The sequence below is a fragment of the Geotrypetes seraphini genome, chromosome 2, assembly GCF_902459505.1.
Source record: "Geotrypetes seraphini chromosome 2, aGeoSer1.1, whole genome shotgun sequence".
Classification (NCBI taxonomy): domain Eukaryota; kingdom Metazoa; phylum Chordata; class Amphibia; order Gymnophiona; family Dermophiidae; genus Geotrypetes; species Geotrypetes seraphini.
The window spans coordinates 508,204,311-508,225,940 of record NC_047085.1 but is presented as its reverse complement, the minus strand read 5'-3'; the positions used below and the strand labels follow the sequence as shown (position 1 = coordinate 508,225,940).

Here is a 21,630-nt window from a genome sequence, read left to right as displayed (position 1 = left end):
CTTTCCAAATTTTTTATTTTATTTTAAATAAGTTACAGTGCAAGAGGCAAAGTAGAAAACAGTCTATAGGTCTTATATGTCAGACCTCCCAGAGCTGGAGCATAGCAGAGCTACAGGGACCCTTCTTTTAGGTGTACTTTGTATATACAGTAATTCATTGTCCTAGGCCCACAGTAGGGTCATATTTATTTCAGGAGACTCCCAGTGCTGGAGCTCAGAACAGGGAGAGATGTGTGTGTGTGTATAAAACAGTGGTTCCCAACCCTGTCCTGGAGGATCACCAGGCCAATCAGGTTTTCAGGCTAGCCTTAATGAATATGCAAGGAGCAGATTTACATGCCTGTCACATCTATTAAATGCAAATCTCTCATGCATATTCATTAGGGCCAGCCTGAAAACCCGATTGGCCTGGTGGTCCTCCAGGACAGGGTTGGGAACCACTGGTATAAAATGCAGAGTCCCAGAAAAGGAGCAGAGCAACTATACCAGTGGTTCTCAACCCTGTCCTGGAGTACCACCAGGCCAGTCAGGTTTTTGGGATAGCCCTAATGAATTTGCATGCCTTTCACCTCAATTATATGCAAATCTCTCTCATGCATATTCATTAGGGCTATTCCAAAAACCCGACTGGCCTCCAGGACAGGGTTGGGAACCACTGAACTAGACAGCAGTGAGTTAAACGAAGTACCTAGGACCCCAAATCCCCCGTTGTAGGACCTCTGCTCTCTCAGAAAGGTCCCAAAGTGCCGTGCTCCAGCCCCAGGTCCGCCTGGGGTCTCAGATGAGAAAATTGCAGCACTATTTGCACAAAATGACAGGGTGATAGGGACAGTTTCTTCTCTGCCCAAAAGCTCCTGCAGGCGTTTTCATGAATTGGAGCCTCTTTTTTAGGCCCGGGAAGAGCAGAAACAGAGCTCTGGAGCCTGGAGAGATCTCTGGCTCATCTGCAAACGACCGGAACAAAGATGGAGCGAAAGACAACGTTTCTGTTGGGCGCAAACCGATGACATCACAAAGGAAAAGCGGAGCTTCCTACTGAAGGCTGAGACGTCATTTCTTCTTGGTTTCTGATTGATCAGAATGGTCCCCTGGGTCGGGGAGAGGAGGAGTTTGAGCTTCGTCCTCCCGCAGCACCGCCTGCGGCCCTGGCTCTTCCCTCCTCGCGCAGCCTCCCGAGGAAGCAGCTTTGCGATTGGCCGGTTCAGCTTCTGTCTGGTGTTGCCAAGGGGGGGGGGGGATCTCCAATCCGGACAAGCTCCGCCCCGCCCAGGAGGAGAGACTCTGCAGCTGCGGGGTGGAGCCCAGGAAAATAGGCCGCGGCCTTCGGCGGAGCTCCGCCTCTTTGTGATGTCACCCGCAGCCAACGGCCGTCGTCGTCGTCGTCCATGTTCTGTTCCTTCCCCCACAGCTAGAGGAAGAGCCTGGCAAAATGGCTGCGGGAGCTTCTGGTCAGGTAAGAGGTTCCCCTCCCCCGCGAGCGCTGCTGCACCTTCTAACCCAGGACGTTACAGAAGCAGCCCCAGCAGACTTCCTTGCCCTGGCGGTAGGGCTCATCCACCCCCGTGGGAGACGACCCCTTCGCGCCTCCTGGGGCGGGCCGGAAACTTCCCTTCTTGCCGCCGAGTCCCCCAGACAAAAACATTTTCATCCCAGCTCAAGGCAAAAAAAAGGGAGCCCGACTTGGAGCAGCCCAAACGATTGCCGCCGAAACCCCGTCTAATTGAGGGACCAAAAAAAGACGGTAGTGTGCAGGGCAGGATGAACCAATAGGCCTAGGCACTTGCCTAGGGCCCGAAATGGGGGGGGGGGGGCAGATGAAGGAGGGCATCAAACATTGCTTTTTTTCCAAACGGCGATGGGCCCCTCCAGCATCGATGGGCAATGCAGGCCCCACCCCGATAGGCAACACGGGCTAGGGTGGGATTGGGGTGTGGATAGGGTGGGGGCGGGACTGAATATTTTAATAGATTCCCATTTTGATATAAGGTATAAGGAGTGGAGGGTAGAGTTGGAAAAAAAGAATCTCTTGTCTCCCAGGGTAAAGCTTAAGTGATGAGTCATAGGAACTGAAACAAATCTCTGAAAGCCTGGAGGCAATTTGGGTTCATAGACAACAACGCGGAAGACAAAGGCATGCGCCGACAACTGAGCGCAAGACGGAGGCGCACCCAAAGAAAATTACTGTTTTTAGGGGCTCCGACGGGGGGTTTTGTTGGGGAGCACCCCCAGTTTACTTAATACAAATCGCGCCGGCGTGGGGGGTTTGGGGGGTTGTAACCCCCACATTTTACTGTAAACTTAACTTTTTCCCTAAAAACAGGGAAAAAGTGAAGTTTTCAGTAAAATGTGGGGGGTTACAACCCCCCAAACCCCCCACAACACGGCGCGATGTGTATTAAGTAAAGTCACGCCCCCCATTGGAGCCCTAAAAACAGTAATTTTCTTCGGCGTGCGCCTCCACGCTGCGCTCAATTGTCTGCTCGCGCCTTTGTCCCGGCGCGCTTTTGATCTGACACCACAATTTGACAGGCTAAAGAGCAGCAAATCACCTGGACCAGCTAGTATACATCCCATAGTACACTTCTCCCTCAATATTTGCTGGAGTTAGGAGCAGAACCTGCCCACCAATATGGAAAAAATTGCAAATTTTAGGGCCGACGGACCCACCCCCGCCTCCCTCATGCTTTCCGGACCTCTCCACACTGAATAAGGTGCTGAACAAAGCAACATTATCAACATCTGATGTTGATAATGCTGCTTTGTCAGCACATAATTCTCTACTTGTGCTGTAACCACCCTTTTACGCTTCCCCTAAATTGTGATCAAGAAGCTAAAAGAAAACCTGAGCATTGGAAAATAATTAATTAATAAAAAGAGTGCACATTTAATTTTCCCCACTACCAGATCTCCCCGTCCTGTCCCACCCGGCTATTTTTTCATGCCACCCAGCTGGAAAAATTTCTGGGGAGAACACTGTTCTCTGGTCTGATCACTCACTCCTCTCCTTTACATTGTCCCTCTATATGGGTAGCACTACTAACAAGTCAACAAACAAGAAACTTAAAGCAGAGGTAAAATAGACCCTTGTCAGTTTTGGCTAAGTAGCTGATCATCTGCTTAAGTCAGCGACCATGAACACAATACAGTTAAGCAACTGGAGCAAAGCTATTCTTCACACATTAGACTCTCTTGCACCTCTACAACCCCCTCAATGTCGGGACAACCAAACAGTCCCCATGGTTTAATGACACTGTAAAGGCTGAAAAGCAATCCTGGCGTTATCTAGAAAGACAATGGCTAAAAACCAACTCTGAGAATTGTAAGCAGGCTTGGAAATTAGCAAGGAAATCCTTTAAACACCATGTAGCTGAAGCCCAAAAAACGACTTTGTTTCAATGATAGACAACTACAACTTTGATATCAACTGTTTCAAATAATGTATACAACTTCTTCCCCCCAGATCATGCTTAGTGATCATTAACACCTAACCCAATGCCCAAGAATTAGCAAACTTATTTGAACGTGCAAGCAGAAATTAGTAATACATCACTCTCTTTAAATCCAAACATCCAATCTAACCTCGTGGCCATTGAACTCTACACAGGTGACCAAATCTGGAGCACTTTCAAACCACTCGTCCAAGATGAATTGCATCCCCTACTAAACAAACTGTCCTTCAAAAGCAGCGCAATGGATATTTGCCCATCACACCTTTATGTCTTCATCCCCTGGTTAACTACATTGTTTACTAACTTACTACAAAAAAGCCATCTGCCTGCTCAATTGGTTCATATTGACCTCGGACCTAGCCCTAAAAGTCAAGGGGCTGATACATCCTCTCCCTCCAATTTTAGACCCATAGCCGGAATACCTCTATTTACCAAACTTCTGGAAACATGAGTATGTAAAAATACTCACGTTCACACCCCTCTCAGTATGGTTTTAGTCTTCAGCACAGTTATTACTACTCACGCTAACCTCCAATATCAAACAGATATTGTAGAGGACAACCGTCAATCCTTTAGTAGTAGTTTTGACATATCAGCTGCATTTGAGTTGATAACAAGCTCCTACTGAATAAACTTAGGGCTCCTTTTACGAAGGTGCGCTATGGTTTTTAGCGCACGCACAAAATTACCAGGTGCTATAGCATGCGGTAGCAGAAAATCTACTGCCTTCTAAAAAGGAGGCAGTAGTGGCTAGCGCGCTCAGAAATTTAACGCGCGATATTGCATGCGTACAGCCCTAGCGTACCTTTGTAAAAGGAGCCCTTAGTGAATTAGATATGACTGGAACTGTCCTTTAAAGAGTTCCTCATAAAAAGAGAATATTGTGTATGGAAAGGTGGCACCTTCTCCCGAAGTTGGAAAGCACTATGTGTGTGGTGAAGGAACTTAGGGAAGTTCTGGTGGATCCACTGACTGAACTTTCCAATGAGTCTCTATAGTCGGGAGTGGTACCGGAGGACTGGAGAAGGACGGATGTGGACCCTCTACACAAAAGTGGAAGTAAGGAAGAAGTAGGAAATTACAGACCAGTAAGTCTGAGTTCTGTGGTAAGCAAATTAATGGAAACGCTTTTAAAACAGAGAATGGTGAAGTTTCTGGAATCTGGTGGATTACAGGACCGGAGGCAACATGAATTCACTAGAGGTAGGTCTTGTCGGACAAATCTGATCAATTTCTTTGACTGGGTGACCAGAGAATTGGATAGAGGATGTGCGCTAGATGTGGTGCACAGTATTTAGATTTTAGCAAAGCCTCCGATCTGTCTTAAATGTGGCTAGATGGAAAATTCCGCTGATCATGCCCTTTGAAATTTGGGGCACAGTGATGCAATTGGTACTAGATGTGCCTACAGCATTTAGACGTATGAATAGAGGTCACAATATGATGTCGTAAATTGTGTTTGATAGCATGCAAATGTACCTGCAGAGATGGATGGCGGTGGATCCCCCTCGTGTTCTGGCACAATTTACTTCATCAGTTGTTGAGCTGGGAGGCTAGGGATGCCAGGGTAGGGTTACCAGATGTTCGGATTTTCCCGGACGGCTTTTCAAACCCCCCTCCCCAGCACTTTGTCCAGGTTTTGTAAAGGTTCCTCAAAATCGTGTCGGACAGGCAGCGGATAGGGGGACTGGGACGTAACAGGGCAGGGATGGGTGGAAGGGGCTAGGGGGTCCAGATTTTACTAAAGTAAAATCTGATAACCCTACGTCAGGGGGACCCGATAACTCAAACTTCTCTTTTTGCATACCTGGGATCCTTACTTGCAATCGTTGCATCCAAGGGGGCGCAGTTTATTCCTGAATAAATTATAGTGGTACTGGGTGGTTATATTCTACTTTTGCATAACTTGGAAGGTATATCGCTTTTGTTGTTTCTGTTGCTTTGGGAGTGGGTGGGAGGGGCTCATTATTTCTTGTGAGTTGTGACGGTTTATGCTTGTGATATTTGAAGGGGTGGGAGTTGGGGTGGCAGGTCCTTGGTTGGTGTGGGGAACCTGTAAATGCTATTGTACTTGCTCTTGTTTTGTTTCTACTGCCACAAAAAACCCAGTTTGAACCATAAAAAAGACGACCACATCTCTGCGTACTACTGCATGCTTCATTGGCTACCTGTAAATCAGGGGTCTCAAACCCATGGCCCGGGCACATGCTGAGGCCCTCGGTATGTTTATCATAATCACAAAAGTCAAATAAAACAGTTTCTTGATCATATGTCTCTTTAGCTATAAATTACAATATTGTTCTTAAGACTTAGCCAAAAGGAAAGATTTATAAACTATAAAGAGTTTTACCTCATGCAAAATTGTCATTTCTTTAATAAGACATTAACTATTTTTTTCTGAGGCCCACCAAGTGCCTACAAATCCAAAATGTGGCCCTGCAAAGGGTTTGAGTTTGAGACCACTGCTGTAAATGCTCAAATCCCGTTTAGGTTTTCCAGCATTGTGCACCATGCTCTAAATCAGGGGTCTCAAAGGCCCTCTTTGAGGGCCGCAATCCAGTCGGGTTTTTAGGATTTCCCCAATGAATATACATGAGATCTAAGTGCATGCACTGCTTTCAGTGCATATTCATTGGGAAAATCCTGAAAATCCGAATGGATTGCGGCCCATAAGGAGGGACTTTGAGATCCCTGCTTTAAATGCTAACTTGCCTAAGTAGTAGACAGTTCCAGCCCCCCCCCCCCCCCCGGCAAATTTAAATTCCAGCAGTGTATCAGCAGGAGGAGGCAGCCATCCAGCAAGGGAGGGGCAGGAGCACGAAAAGCTCGCTCCTGCTGATACACCGCTGAACCACCGGAATTTTGAGGTACCGGGGGGAGAGGGTATATTCGCTCCATAAAATGCACTTTTATTTCCACCCACTTTTTTTTGGGGGGGGGAAGTGCATCTTATGGAGCAAAAAATACAGTACTTACAGCACCTGATTAGACTTTTGGCCATTGTATAAGTCAAATTTTATTTGTTTTTGTAAGCCAGTGTGATGATTTAGCGGTATATAAACACTGCTTAAAATTAAATAATGCCCGATGATGATTCTGGTTTGTGTTTCTGATGCAGGTGACGTTTGAGGACATCGCTGTCTCTTTCTCCCAGGAGGAGTGGGAATATTTAGATGAAGGACAGAAGGAGCTTTACAGGGAGGTGATGAAGGAGAATTATGAGACTCTGATCTCCCTAGGTAAGGCCTAAAATATTCAACTAATTAATACGAGACATTTTTCTACACTTCCTTTGCTCTGGAAACTTCCAAGTGTGACCAGGATCTCTCTGTATTAACCTCTGTCTTAAGCTGACAGTGTTAGGGACCATAAGACCATCTTGTATGTCCTACAAGTTATCTCCCTTTGAAATCAGAGACAGATTATACTCTATTTTTTTGAAGAAGAGCTAAAACCCAGTGACAGAGTAGCTCAAATGGTCAGAACCAGGCTGTAGAAGATTACCTACAATCCGATAAGAAGATCAACTTTTTTACACCTAAGCAGCAATAGGACCAGCCGCCACTACCGGGAACCCTTTGCCACGATCCAGCCAGACATATAAGATCTTCCCCCTGCAGTCCATTGGAGAGATCAATCTGCCTGCTTTTAATTATCAGCAGCAGTGGAGATCAACTGCTTTTACACCTAAGCAGCAACGAGACCAACCACAACCACCGAGAGCACACAGACCCGATACTACCAAGAGTGTGAACTCTTCCCCCCCTGCAATCCGCTAAGAAGATCGACTGTCGGCTCCGGGCGGCTTTCCCGCAGAGGAGAGAATCCTGCATTCACCGTGGGCCTCATCTGGGGCAGCCTCCTTGGAGCGGCTGGGGCAGCCTCCTTGGAGCGGCTGGGGCACGAGCAGTGTGTCTGGGAGGGAATGCATGGATGGGAGAACATCTCAGGGGAGGAGACATAGGCATCCTGGGACTGTCGGCCAAGTCTCTTCCCTGAAGAAGCCCTTTCTGGAAACGTCAATCGCTCCTCCTACACTTACTTGCTCCAATTCATCACTTCATCATGCTTCTATTCCTTTCTCTCCTCTCTTCTACCTTCCAAAGTATTTAGATCAATGCTGTCTTGTTAAAATGTTTATTTTATTTTTATTTTTCCTCTAACTCTACTTTTCACTTCTCTATTACCCTCCAGGTACTTTAGTTAGATTGTGAGCCTTCGGGACAGTAAGGGAATTTTTCAAGTACCTTTCTTATTTCTAATCTTAATGTATATTTTCTGTAAACCGCTTAGAACCTAACAGATGTAGCGGTATATAAGAAATAAATTACATTACATTACATTACATTACCTTGTACCTGGAAGCAGTCTTTGAGATCAGTGAAAAGTACAGTGTTGTAAGTCATCAATCTCTGCTTAGCTTATAGCACTGTCTGACACTCCAAAAGCTGTAGAATTGTCTCCAGTATCACCATATGATAAGAGTGATACAAGAAATCCTAACCAACTTCTATATATTAGAGGGAACAACATAAAGTCAGGCCCTTAAAAATTGACGATCAGTCTTGCTTTCTTGCTCTTCTTCTATATATCTTTGAATAGCTGTATATAAAGGAGCTACATTTCTTACTCCGAATTTGTGTTTTCAGTATCCGCAGATTCAGTTTTTTGTGATTTTTAAAAAAATCTTATTTTAATTTTTTGGCTATTTTTAAGCCGTCCAAGCCTCCCTGGAACCTTACCTGGTGGTCTAGCGATGAAGTAGGGCAAGAGCGATCTTCCTATGCTCCTGCCCTGTGCAGAGCCGTCATCAGAATGGCTGCCATGAGTTCCCATTGTAGTCTCGAGACTACAACAGGAACTCACGTGGCTTTGCACGGGGCAAGAGCATAGGAAGATTGCTTCTGCCCCCCTTCACCGTTAAACCACCAGGTAAGGTTCCTGGGACGCAGGAGGGAGGTGGGGGTGGGTCAGAGCCAGCCAAGAAGTTATTTGCGATTTTTCACACTTTGCTGTCTGGCTTTACACCCAACTCCCGTGGATACGGAGGGAGAAGTGTAATGTTTATTAAATTGACTCCTAAATACCTCAGAAAGGATTTTGACCCTGGGTCACAGTAGGCTTAGGAAGATTGCGACATGAAACTCAGAAACATCCACCTTCACTAATATTACCTCTACAGAATTCCTTCGCTCCACTAATGCACTGCGATACTCAAGAAAACAGAAGGGAGGTGGGACTGGAACCAATGAAGGTAACTCAAGAGAACAAGCGCACCCTAAGTACAAATAAAAAAGCCAAAAACAGAAAACTATTACTGTTGGGGGATTCCATCATCAGAGGCATTAACCTTGGAACACAGGGCGAGGAGACCAAAATAGTGAAATGTCTTCCAGGATCCTCAGCTACCAGGAGTTTCAGGCAAATACTGACTATAATTAAGGAAGAAACTAAGGATTTTAACACTGATGTTGTTATCCATCTGGGAACAAATGACCTGGCCAACAACTCCACACTTGCAGCACAGAAAGCTTTTCGGGAGCTTGGTGAGGGTGTGAAACCTTTTGTAAAGACTTTAGCTTTTTCTGAAATACTGCCTGCATATGGAAAGGGAGAGCAAAGAGTGAAAAACACAGAGGACTTTAATAGATGGCTCTAAGCCTGGTGTCATCAAGAAGGCTTCAGGTACATAGCAGGATGGGGAAATACCGTATTTTCTCGCATATAACGCGCGCGTTATACGTGGTTTTTACGTACCGCGCACACCCTTGCGCGTTATACGCGTGAGCGCGTTGTACAAATTTTTTTTAACATAGTTCCCCCCCCCCCCACGTCTGATTCACACACTCCCCCCGCAGGACCGCTCGCACCCCCACCCCGAAGGACCGCTCGCACGGACCCGCACCCCCACCCCGAAGGACCGCTCGCACGCACTCCCACCCGCACCCACACCCCCACCCTGAAGGACCGCTCGCACCCCCACAGCCTCCCGACCCCCCCCCCATCATGTAGAAGCTCCTACCGGTGTCCTGCTGCTTCCTCTTAGCGGTCCCGACTCCCCGACACGATCGGGGCAAGAGGGAGCTCAAGCCCTCTTGCCCCAGCCAACCGCGGCACCCCCGACACGATCGGGGCAAGAGGGAGCTCAAGCCCTCTTGCCCCAGCCAACCGCGGCACACCCGCGGTCCTTCAGGGTGGGGGTGCGGGTGCGAGTGGGAGTGCGTGCGAGCGGTCCTTCGGGGTGGGGGTGCGGGTGTGTGCGAGCGGTCCTGGGGGGGGGGTGAATCAGACGTCGGGGGGGGCATCAGGCTTTCAGGGTGGGGACAGGACTTCAAGGGGGAGAGGAGAGTCGGGCGGGCGAAAGGAGAGTCGGGGTGGCCAGAGGAGAGTCAGGCGGCGACGGGAGAGTCGGGCAGCATGCGCGGTATACGGGTGTGCGCGGTATATAAAAATTTCTGTACATAAATTTGTGTTTTTTGCGCGCTATATCCGTGTGCGCGTTATCTATGTGAAAATACGGTACATGGAAGGACAAAGAAGCTATATTGCACTGATGGGCTACATATTACTACAGCAGGAAAAAGAAACCTTGCAGAGAAATTTAGACAATATTTTTCTAGGCATTTAAACTAGAAGGTGGGTTGGTGTATGTACGAAGGACAATTATAGAGACCACCCCCGGCAAAAGAAAAGATATGATAGTAGTAAAGGCTGCAATATCAGCAATTCATTTCTTAGTATTGCAACGGAAAGTGAAACGACACAAAAATCCATACGAAAAAGGAGATTATCCCTGGACAAGCAGGCATGATATTCTCACATGTGGGTGATGTCATCTACGGAGCCCCAGCGCGGACAGCTTTTCAAGCAAACTTGATTGAAGTTTCAAGTTTGCTACACTGCACCATGCATGTGCATGCCTTCTTGCCCACTAGAGGGCGCATCCCCACCTCGTGGTCCTCAGTTCAGTTTTTTCCGCGGAGCCAGAAGCCCTGTGGAAATTGAGCTCTGATAGCTTGCCTTCTGTCACCGCGTCTGAGTGTTTTTGCTCGGTCGCTGTGATTTATTTACTTCGCTTTTTGTTTCAAAAAAACCCAAAAAAACAACCATTTGCGATTTTTCTTTTTCGGTTCGGCTCCGGGGGCCCCCGTGAGCCGCGGCCGCGGGCCGTTCTTGATCCGGCCTTTTTGGTTTTCGTGTCCCGTCCCTTGACGGGTTTTAAGAAGTGCACCCGGTGTGATCGGTTGCTCTCTATCACCGATCCTCACCGGTGGTGCTTGCTCTGTTTAGGGCCCGAGCATCCGACAGACTCTTGTGACAGGTGCTCGACTTTCCAGGCCAGAGCGCTCCGTCGACGCCGTGCCAGGATGGCGGAGATTTTCGCGGTCGACTTCGCGGCGGGGAAGGCCTCGACGTCGGCCTCGGCTTCGGCCCCGGCCTTGACCTCAACCTCGGGATGCTCGACCTCGCCGCGTCCATCGACTTCATGGAAGCCTGCTGCTCTGACCAAGCCTGCCTCGGGTAAGTCCCCGCTTCTGTCCTCAGCCCCAGGATCTATGAAGAAGCCATCCTCGGGCTCCTCGACTGCGGGTGGGTCGTCCGCGGCCCAGGCCAAAGTAGCCAAGCCTAGTGCCCCGAGGGAATACTCGAGACCGAGGTCGTCCTCCAGGGAGCACCCCCCGGCCTCGGATCTACCGGCCATGATGGGGATCCCGGCTTTCCAGGACTTGCTCCGTGCTTTGATTACTTCGGAGCTGTCCGGAGCCATCGAGCAGTTGCAGCAGGCTTCGGCCTCGACTGCACCGGCCTCGGCGGCCTCGGTCTCGGTGCCCTCGACTTCGGGGGCTAGGACGGCCCCGACCTCGACCCCGACCTTGCCCTCGACCTCGGGGACCCAACCTGAGAGGAGCGTTAGTCCTCCAGACAGGGTGCGCCGGGTGAGGAGAATATCGTCGTCCTCTTCCTCGAGGTCCTCACGGGGCTCTTCGCCCTCGGGCCGGCCTCGGGCGAGGCGTCGTCCGAGGAAGCCCAAACGTGCTCGGGGTTCTCCTCGACGACGTGGTCGCTCTTCGCCACTCGGGGACGAGACGTTGCGGGTCTCTGAGCTCCGCCTCGACAACCCTCAACTATTTCGGTCCCCCGCGAGAGGGGGTTTGAGAGACTCCTCGCCGAGGCGGATGGGGCGTGCCTTGGTGCCTCGGACCCCGGGGGCTTCTCCCAAGGGCTCTTCGGGGCATAGGCGCTCCCCGACCCCTTCGAGGTCCCTAGAGGTGGCCTCTTGGGGATCGGGGTCTGGCAGGGAACCGCGGTATTCCCGCGAGGCTTACCCCTTCTGTTCGGCGGGGCGGTCACAAACTCCCTCGCCGCCCGCCAGGACATCCTCCTTCTCCAGGTTCGTGCACGATATGGCACGAGCTTTGGGTCTTGACTTAATGGCTGGGTCCCAATATACTAAAGAGTTCCTCGAGGAACAGGACCTTCCCACTCCTCCGAGGGAAACTCCTCGCCTTCTTTTGAATAAGGTATTACAACAAACCTTCCTTAGAAACTTGGACTCCCCTCTTACAGTCACTGCGGTGCCGTCTAAGATGGAGACCAAGTACCGGACCATTCCATCTAAGGGGTTCGATAAACCGCAACTCTCACACCAGTCGTTGCTCATGGAGTCGGCGCTTAAAAAAACGCAACCCAGTGTTCCCTCTAAGCGGGCGGGTGTTGTGAGCAAACTTTTTTCACTGTGAGCTAAAAATATCGGGCGCCAGCAAGTTATGAGCCAAATAAATATGTTGTCAAAGTTGCTGATACATGAGGACGAGGTATTCAAAGGAATTTTAGGCCTACACGCTAAATTAAATAACGTTAAATAATATTTTTAAGAACACAGAAATTGTAGGGATGAAATGATATCTTAATAAATGTTTTACAACAAATGTAGTTATGTCTGTTACATCCATATGTGTAAACTGTAAATTAAAAACAGTCCAGAAGACAATACGTTTGATGCTTTCAATTTCTAGACCAGTGTTTTTCAACCTTTTTTGGGCAAAGGCACACTTGTTTCATGAAAAAAATCACGAGGCACACCACCATTAGAAAATGTTAAAAAATTTAACTCTCTGCCTATATTGACTATATATAAAGTAATTCTCTTGAATAGGAATCAAATAAACACAAAGAAAGTATTTTATAATTACTTTATTATGAAATAAAAATTATAAAAATTATAAAATACTTTATTCAGTGCGAAACCTGGGCCTGTTTGGCTGAACACAAAGCTGATATTCTGGCTGGAATGGAAGAAAGACACACACGTAGCTCTTCGTCAACAGCTCTCAGTCTCTCTCTGTATTTGGTTTTTATAGCATACAAAAATAGACAAATATACCCTCCATCCTTTTTATTAAACCACAATAGCAGTTTTTAGCGCAGGGAGCTGCGCTGAATGCCCAGCACTGCTCTTGACGCTCATAGGCTCCCTGCGCTAAAAACCACTATTGCGGTTTAGTAAAAGGGGACCATATTGTAAAATATAGACAGCAGATATAAATTCAGAACTGTGCATAGTAAGTGAAGGGAAGTTTTCATCTCTGGGAATTTACCCAGTTAACTATTAAGTTATTTGGGCAAATTCCTTTGAAAACTGTGGTAATACTGCCTCCACTTTGCTAAATTTAAAATAAAATAATTTTTCCTACCTTGTCTGGTGATTTCTGGTTGCACTTTCTTCTTCTGACTGTGCATCCAATCTTTCTTCCCTTCTATCAGCCTGTATGCTTTCTCTCCTCCACACCTCATTCCCTCCCCCAACTTTTTCTTCCTCTCTCCCTGACCTTTCTTTCTTTTTTTCTGTTTCTCTTCTTTCCTTCTGTTTCCCTGCCTGCCCCCTTTCTTTCTTTCTCCCAGCCTCCTGTCCAGCAGTAACTCTCTTCCCTTCCTCCCCTCCCAGCAGCATCTCTCCGTCTCCCTCTCCAGTAGCAGCTGTCCCTTTTTTTTCCTTGCCCAGCAGCTTCCCAGATTCCTTTCCCTCCTCCCCTCCCAGAAGCATCTCTCCGTCTCCTTCTCCCTCTCCAGTAGCAGCTGTCCCTTTTTTTCCTAGCCCAGCAGCTTCCCAGATTCCTTTCCCTCCTCCCCTCCCAGAAGCATCTCTCCTTCTTCTCCTTATCCAGTAGCAGCTGTCCCTTTTTTTCCTTGCCCAGCAGCTTCCCAGATTCCTTTCCCTCCTCCTCTCCCAGAAGCATCTCTCCTTCTTCTCCCTCTCCAGTAGCAGCTGTCCTTTTTTTTCCTGGCCCAGCAGCTTCCCAGATTCCTTTCCCTCCTCCCCTCCCAGAAGCATCTCTCCGTCTCCTTCTCCCTCTCCAGTAGCAGCTGTCCCTTTTTTTCCTAGCCCAGCAGCTTCCCAGATTCCTTTCCCTCCTCCCCTCCCAGAAGCATCTCTCCTTTTTTTCCTAGCCCAGCAGCTTCCCAGATTCCTTTCCCTCCTCCCCTCCCAGAAGCATCTCTCCTTCTTCTCCCTCTCCAGTAGCAGCTGTCCTTTTTTTTCCTGGCCCAGCAGCTTCCCAGATTCCTTTCCCTCCTCCCCTCCCAGAAGCATCTCTCCGTCTCCTTCTCCCTCTCCAGTAGCAGCTGTCCCTTTTTTTCCTAGCCCAGCAGCTTCCCAGATTCCTTTCCCTCCTCCCCTCCCAGAAGCATCTCTCCTTCTTCTCCCTCTCCAGTAGCAGCTGTCCTTTTTTTTCCTGGCCCAGCAGCTTCCCAGATTCCTTTCCCTCCTCCCCTCCCAGATGCATCTCTCCTTCTCCTTCTCCCTCTCCAGTAGCAGCTGTCCCTTTTTTTTCCTGGCCCAGCAGCTTCCCAGATTCCTTTCCCTCCTCCCCTCCCAGAAGCATCTCTCCTTCTCCCTTTCCAGTAGCAGCTGTCCCTTTTTTCCCCTGCCCAGCAGCTTCCCAGACTGATAGTGGTTTTCTCCCCTCCCAGCAGCTCTTCTTACTTCCCAGCGCAGCGATTCACGAAGGCAGCCTCGGGTCCTTTGTTGTGTCGCGCCGCCTCTGAGGAAAGAGGAAGTTGCATCATCAGAGGCAGCCGCGACTCAGCAAAAGCCCCGAGGCTGCCTTCGTGAATCGCTGCGCTGGGAAGTAAAGGAGAGCTGCAGAGAGGGGAGAAAGCCACTGTCGGAGGCTCCCCAAGATCTCTCCGGCCCAGCGCACGCTTCCGATGCTGATCTTGCAGAAGTTCAAATGAGTCAATCTTGCCGGTCCTGCGCTGTGACGAGAAACTTGTGCGCTGCGACCTAATATTTTGTGCGCCAGCGCACGCCAGCGCAGCTTAGCGGGAATACTGCCCTTCAGAGTCTCGGTGGCGGTCCCGCCCGGTAGGGAGGGTCGCACTCTGGACAAGTTTGGTCGTCGCCTCTATTCTAATTCCCTCATGGCGATCAGGGTACTCAATTACGCCTTTACCTTTTCATCCTATCTGCGTAACATGGTGAAGGACTTACCTCAGTATCGGGAGGTCATGCCTGATTCCCATAGAGAGGGGTTTACTACCTTCATGTCCAACTTGTCCCAATTGCGGCTCTACCTATTCCACGCGGTATATGACGCGTTTGAGCTTGCTTCGAGGGTGTCGGCCTTTGTGGTGGCTATGCGCCGCCTGGCGTGGCTCCGTACCCTCGATATGGATCCTAACCTACAGGAACGCCTGGCCAATTTACCCTGTGTGGGTTCGGAATTATTCGATGAATCCCTGGAGGCGGCAACCAAACGTTTGTCGGAGCAGGAGCGCTCCTTGGCCTCTTTGGTCCGGACGAAACCTCGGCCCCCACCGCAAAAATCATTCCGGCCGCCCCCGAGAAGATACCCGCAGAAGTCTACGCCGGCTTTCTCTAGACCTCCGGCTCGGCAACCGCCCCAACAGGGTAGAGGGGGACAACCAAAACCTCCAGCGCAGGGAGCGTCCAGCCGGCCCTGTCCTTTTGACGGACTGGGCGGATGGGGGCGGGCCCCCTCCGCAATATCACCCGACCCCCTTCCAATAGGGGGTCGACTCAGGTCCTTCTATGTGGCTTGGACCGAGATTACATCCGACGCATGGGTGCTCCGGATTATCTCCGAGGGCTACTCGCTAAATTTCTTGATCACGCCGCCGGAACATCCGCCGGCTGCTTACCCATTCAGCCAAACCCAACTTCCCCTTCTTCTCGCGGAAGCGAGGGCCTTGTTGAGCCTTCGGGCGGTGGAACCTGTACCCCCCGACCAGCGGGGGCGGGGTTTTACTCCCGTTACTTTTTGGTCCCAAAGAAGACAGGGGACTTACGCCCCATTTTGGACCTCCGGAAGCTCAACAAGTTCCTAGTCCGGGAGAAGTTCCGTATTGTGGTCACCACTTTAGCCTAACACAGGCAAGGCCAAGATATAGGTGACTACAAACACAGTACTTTTTGCGTGTGACCCGGACCGGAGTCACCCTGCAGGCTGGATTGGAGTTCAAATACAAAACAACAAAAAAAAACTTAATCAAATGGTTGAAAATATCTTTCAGCTTTACTCTGGATCGATATACAGGTAAGTTGTTCATCAGCAGTGATATCAATGGCAATGGCCAAACTAACAGTCCCAAAACATGTCCAAAACAAGGAAAAATAAAGTTCAACACAAACTCAGGCTGAAAACTCAGCTTCTCTTTGTCAGTCCAAAACTTTCAAGTCATTTGGGTAGCAGCACAACACACAGTCCAGTGCACTGCTTTGCAAAACAACAGTGCTTCAAACAAAGCAAAAACAAGCCTCTGGCAGGTTTGAGACAAATGCCAGGAAGAAGGAGATAGCTCTAGGTTTGCAATTTAAAGCAAAAAAACAGCTTTACAAAATTCCCACCCAGCTGGAAGCAAAACCTCTCCCCGTCTCTCCAAGCTTTTCACAGTAATTCTCAACTCGTGTGTTATATGGCAAAAAAACAAAACACTACCCAAACATTTCACTGTAAATTCCACTCACAGTTTGTGGCAACAAGCTAAGTCCACCTGCATTCTTTCAGGGTAATCAACTTCCACAGCAGCACAGGTTTCTTCAAAATCCATAGGCTCTTCCCTGAGCCTGGACAAGTCCCCTGCTGGCTCAACTTCACTCCATTCCATAGGGACAGGACCATTGACCCTGTTTGGCTTGGGAAGCACCCTAGGGAGGCAAGGCACAAACTTCCTCCCTAACCTGTTGCCTTGTTTGAAAGCCACTGTTGGCTTTTCTACTCTTGGGGAGTGTCCTGACCTAGCAGTGTCAGCTGACGACCAGGGACCTCTAGAGCTCCCCTGGTGGTGATTCCTATTATCTTCCTCACCTTCATCTTCCCAGATCCTGGACTTTCTCTGCCGGGTTTCTAGTTTAACCGTGGGGTTTTTTATTTCAGCTAAAGCTTGGGTCGGGCTTACATCTGCTTGGTCACAGTATGTTGTCGCTTCCGGTGTTGTATCCTCTTTTGGAGGAAAGGGATTGGATGTGCTCCCTAGACTTAAAGGAAGCATATACTCATGTTCCGGTGCATCCCGCCTTCCGCAAATTCTTACAATTTCAAGTGGGGGAGTTGCACCTTCAATACCGGGTCCTCCCCTTCGGACTGGCTTCATCCCCTCGAGTCTTCACGAAGTGTATGGTGGTGGTCGCTGCAGCCCTGAGATCTCTGGGGCTACAGGTCTTTCCCTACCTGGACGATTGGCTGATCAAAGCGTCGACCAGGGAAGGGGTTATCTCAGCGACCCAACAGACTATCATCTTCCTTCAGCGTCTGGGGTTCGAAGTGAACTTTCCCAAGTCTCAGTTGTGCCCGACTCAATCCCTTCAGTTTATTGGAGCCTTGCTGGACACGGTTCGCCTTCGTTCGTTCCTCCCCCCTCCTTGGTTGGAGGCCCTACTTCAATTGAGTCATCAGGTCTCGCTGATGCCCGTAGTATCGGCTCAGCGCATGATGGTTCTTCTGGGCCACATGGCATCGACGGTCCACGTTACTCCGTTCGCCCGCTTGCATCTGAGGCTTCCTCAGTGGACCTTGGCCTCGCAGTGGCGTCAGGATCGCGACCCAGTATCTCGTCCAATAAAGGTGACTCCTTCTTTGAGACGCTCGCTCCGTTGGTGGACCAACTCTTCCAATCTTTCCGGGGGTTTGCTCTTTCTCGTTCCTCCGCATCGCAAGGTCCTGACCACGGACTCCTCGGAGTACGCGTGGGGGGCTCATCTCGACGGTTTGCGGACTCAGGGTCTATGGTCAGCAGAGGACCGTCTTTGTCACATCAATGTGTTGGAGCTTCGGGCCATTTTTCTGGCGGCTCGAGCATTCTGCCACTTGCTACACGATCAGGTAGTCCTCGTGCGGACGGACAACCAGGTGGCAATGTATTATGTAAACAAACAGGGCGGAACGAGCTCTTGGTCTCTGTGCCGGGAAGCCCTGCGCCTTTGGGAATGGGCGGTCTCCCAGAACATATTCCTGCGTGCGGTTTACATTCAGGGAGAGAGGAACTGTCTGGCAGACAAACTCAGTCGTCTTCTCCAGCCGCACGAGTGGTCGCTGAACTCCCGGGTTCTACGCGAGGTCTTCGACCGCTGGGGGACTCCTCAGGTGGATCTGTTTGCCTCCCCGGAGACTCACAAACTGCCCCTCTATTGTTCTCGGATGTACTCCCGGGACCGTCTCGAGGCCGATGCCTTCCTTCTCGACTGGGAGGGGAGGTTCCTTTATGCGTTCCCTCCTTTTCCTCTGATCTTGAGAACGTTGGTACATCTCAAATCGACCAGAGCCACTATGATTCTCATTGCACCTCATTGGCCCAGACAGCACTGGTTCTCCCTGCTTCTTCAACTCAGTGTAAGGGAACCTCTGCTTCTGCCTGTTTTTCCCTCTCTGCTGTCTCAGAGTCGGGGTTCGCTGTTACATCCCAATCTTCAGTCTTTACATCTGACCGCTTGGTTCCTTTCCCCTTGACTTCGGTTCCTGTTTCTCAGTCGGCGAGGGAGATTTTGGAAGCCTCGCACAAGGTCTCGACTAGGCTTTGTTATTTCCAGAAGTGGACCAGATTTTCATCCTGGTGCTCCTCGAACCATCTGGACCCGAGTTCGGTTCCAGTGTCTTCGGTGCTGGAATATTTGTTGCATTTGTCTAAGTCTGGGCTGAAGACAACTTCCATTCGGGTGCATCTCAGTGCCATTGCGGCGTTCCATCGGCATATCGAGGGTCGGTCTCTTTCTATTCATCCTCTGGTATCTCATTTCATGAGGGGTCTCGTGAATGTTCATCCTCCTCTGAAACCTCCTCCTGTAGTTTGGGATCTTAATGTGGTCTTAGCTCAACTGATGAAGCCTCCTTTTGAACCTATCGACAAATCTCATCTTAAGTTTCTCACTTGGAAGGTGGTCTTTTTTCTTGCGCTCACGTCCGCTCGTCGGATTAGTGAGCTTCAGGCTTTGGTTGCGGATCCACCTTTTACTGTGTTTCATCATGACAAGGTGGTTCTTCGCACCCATCCTAAATTTTTGCCTAAGGTTGTGTCTGATTTCCACCTCAATCAGTCCATTGTTCTTCCGGTGTTCTTCCCGAAGCCCCACTCTCATCCTGGTGAGGCGGCGCTTCACACGCTTGACTGTAAGAGGGCGTTGGCCTTTTATCTCCAACGTACCAAGTCTCATCGGAAGGTTCCTCAATTGTTTTTGTTCTTTGACCCTAATCGGCTGGGACATCCTATTTCCAAGCGCACCTTGTCCAATTGGCTAGCTGCTTGTATTTCTTTTTGCTACGCTCAGGCTGGTCTCGCGCTCCATGGTCGAGTCACGGGGCATAAGGTCAGGGCGATGGCAGCTTCTGTTGCTTTCCTCCGATCTACTCCTGTGGAGGACATATGTAAAGCTGCCACTTGGTCTTCGATTCATACGTTCACCTCCCACTACTGTCTGGATACTTTGTCCAGAAGCGACGGACGGTTTGGCCAGTCGGTGTTACGTAACCTGTTTTCCTAAATTGCCATCCTCCCACCTGCCCTTTTTTAGTTGGCTTGGAGGTCACCCACATGTGAGAATATCATGCCTGCTTGTCCTGGGATAAAGCACAGTTACTTACCGTAACAGGTGTTATCCAGGGACAGCAGGCATATATTCTCACAACCCGCCCTCCTCCCCGGGGATGGCTTCTTTGGTGGTTATGGAACTAAGGACCACGAAGTGGGGATGCGCCCTCTAGTGGGCAAGAAGGCATGCACATGCGTGGTGCAGTGTAGCAAACTTGAAACTTCAATCAAGTTTGCTTGAAATGCTGTCCGCCCTGGGGCTCCGTAGTTGACGTCACCCACATGTGAGAATATATGCCTGCTGTCCCTGGATAACACCTGTTACGGTACCTGTGCTATTTGCTCCATTTATCTCACTCTGGCCTGAAGACCAATTCCATTCGAGTCCATCTCAGCGCCATTGCTGCCTTTCATCAGCCCCTGGAAGGGAAGGCTCTTTCACTCCATCCCTTGGTTTCCCGTTTCATGAAGGGGCTTTTGAATATTCATCCTCCCCTCAAACCGCCTCCGGTGGTTTGGGATCTTAATGTGGTTCTAGCTCAACTGATGAAACCTCCATTTGAGCCTATGGATAAGTGTCATCTTAAGTTCCTCACTTGGAAAGTGATCTTCCTACTCGCTCTCACTTCTGCTCGGAGGGTTAGCGAGCTGCAGGCCTTGGTGGCGGACCCACCTTTCACGGTATTCCACCACGACAAGGTGGTCCTCCGCACTCACCCTAAGTTTTTGCCTAAGATGATATCTGATTTTCATCTCAACCAGTCCATTGTTCTGCCTGTGTTCTTTCCCAAGCCCCACTCTCACCCTGGAGAGGTGGCGCTCCACACTCTTGACTGCAAGAGGGCGTTGGCTTTCTACCTTCAACGCACTCAGTCTCATCGTACAGTTCCACAATTGTTTTTGTCCTTTGACCCTAATAGGTTGGGACGCCCAGTTTCCAAGCGCACCTTGTCCAACTGGTTGGCTGCTTGCATTTCTTTCTGCTACGCTCAGGCTGGTCTCGCACTGCATGGTCGAGTTACGGGACATAAAGTCCGAGCGATGGCAGCTTCGGTAGCTTTCCTCAGGTCCACGCCTATTGAGGATATCTGCAAGGCTGCCACGTGGTCTTCGGTTCATACTTTCACCTCTCACTACTGTCTGGATACACTGTCCAGAAGCGAAGACACAACCAACATACTGGAACCTGAACAAATCTTCAATGGAAATCAAGCATAAAAGTTAACTACCATGGAAGTGAGCCTTGGTGATGTGCGCAGGCAGATAGAAAAACTAAAAACTGACAAATCGCCGGGTCCGGATGGAATCCACCCAAGGGTTCTGAAGGAACTAAAGGAAGAAATAGCAGAAGTACTGCAGCAAATTTGCAACCTATCTCTGAAAACAGGTGTGATTCCGGAGGATTGGAAGATAGCCAACGTTACGCCCATCTTTAAAAAGAGATCAAGGGGTGACCCGGGAAACTACAGACCGGTGAGTCTGACCTCGGTTCCGGGGAAAATGGCGGAAGCACTGATAAAAGAAAACATCGATGAACATTTTGAAAGAAACGAACTTCTGATAACCAGCCAACATGGCTTCTGCAGGGGGAGATCGTGCCTGACTAACTTATTGCACTTCTTCGAAGGAATTAACAAACAGATGGACAGAGGAGACCCCATAGACATCATATACCTAGATTTCCAGAAAGCCTTTGACAAGGTGCCTCATGAACGTCTACTCCGGAAACTGAGGAACCATGGGGTGGATGGAGACGTGCATAGATGGATCAGAAACTGGTTAGAAGGTAGGAAACAGAGGGTAGGGGTGAAGGGCCACTACTCAGACTGGAGAAAGGTCACGAGTAGTGTTCCGCAGGGCTCGGTGCTCGGGCCGCTGCTTTTTAACATATTCATAAATGATCTAGAAACAGGGACGAAGTGTGAGATAATAAAATTTGCAGACGACACCAAACTATTTAGTGGAGCTCGGACAAAGGAGGACTGCGAAAAATTGCAAAGAGACTTGGACATACTAGGAGAATGGGCAGAGAGATGGCAGATGAAATTCAATGTTGAGAAGTGTAAAGTATTGCATGTGGGAAGCAAAAACCCGAGGTATAATTATACGATGGGAGGGATGTTATTGACTGAGAGTACCC

The 21,630-nt window shown here is 49.5% G+C and overlaps 1 protein-coding gene across 1 annotated transcript in view; it reads left to right on the top strand.

Moving 5' to 3' along the window:
* Positions 1–1,167: 1,167 nt before the first annotated feature.
* Positions 1,168–21,630, top strand: part of LOC117354599 — a 175,559-nt gene continuing 155,096 nt past the window's right edge. Inside the window, 2 exon segments of the mRNA XM_033932385.1 lie at positions 1,168–1,453; positions 6,568–6,688. Coding sequence (XP_033788276.1) covers positions 1,430–1,453; positions 6,568–6,688 — 145 coding nt within the window. The 5' untranslated portion in view covers positions 1,168–1,429.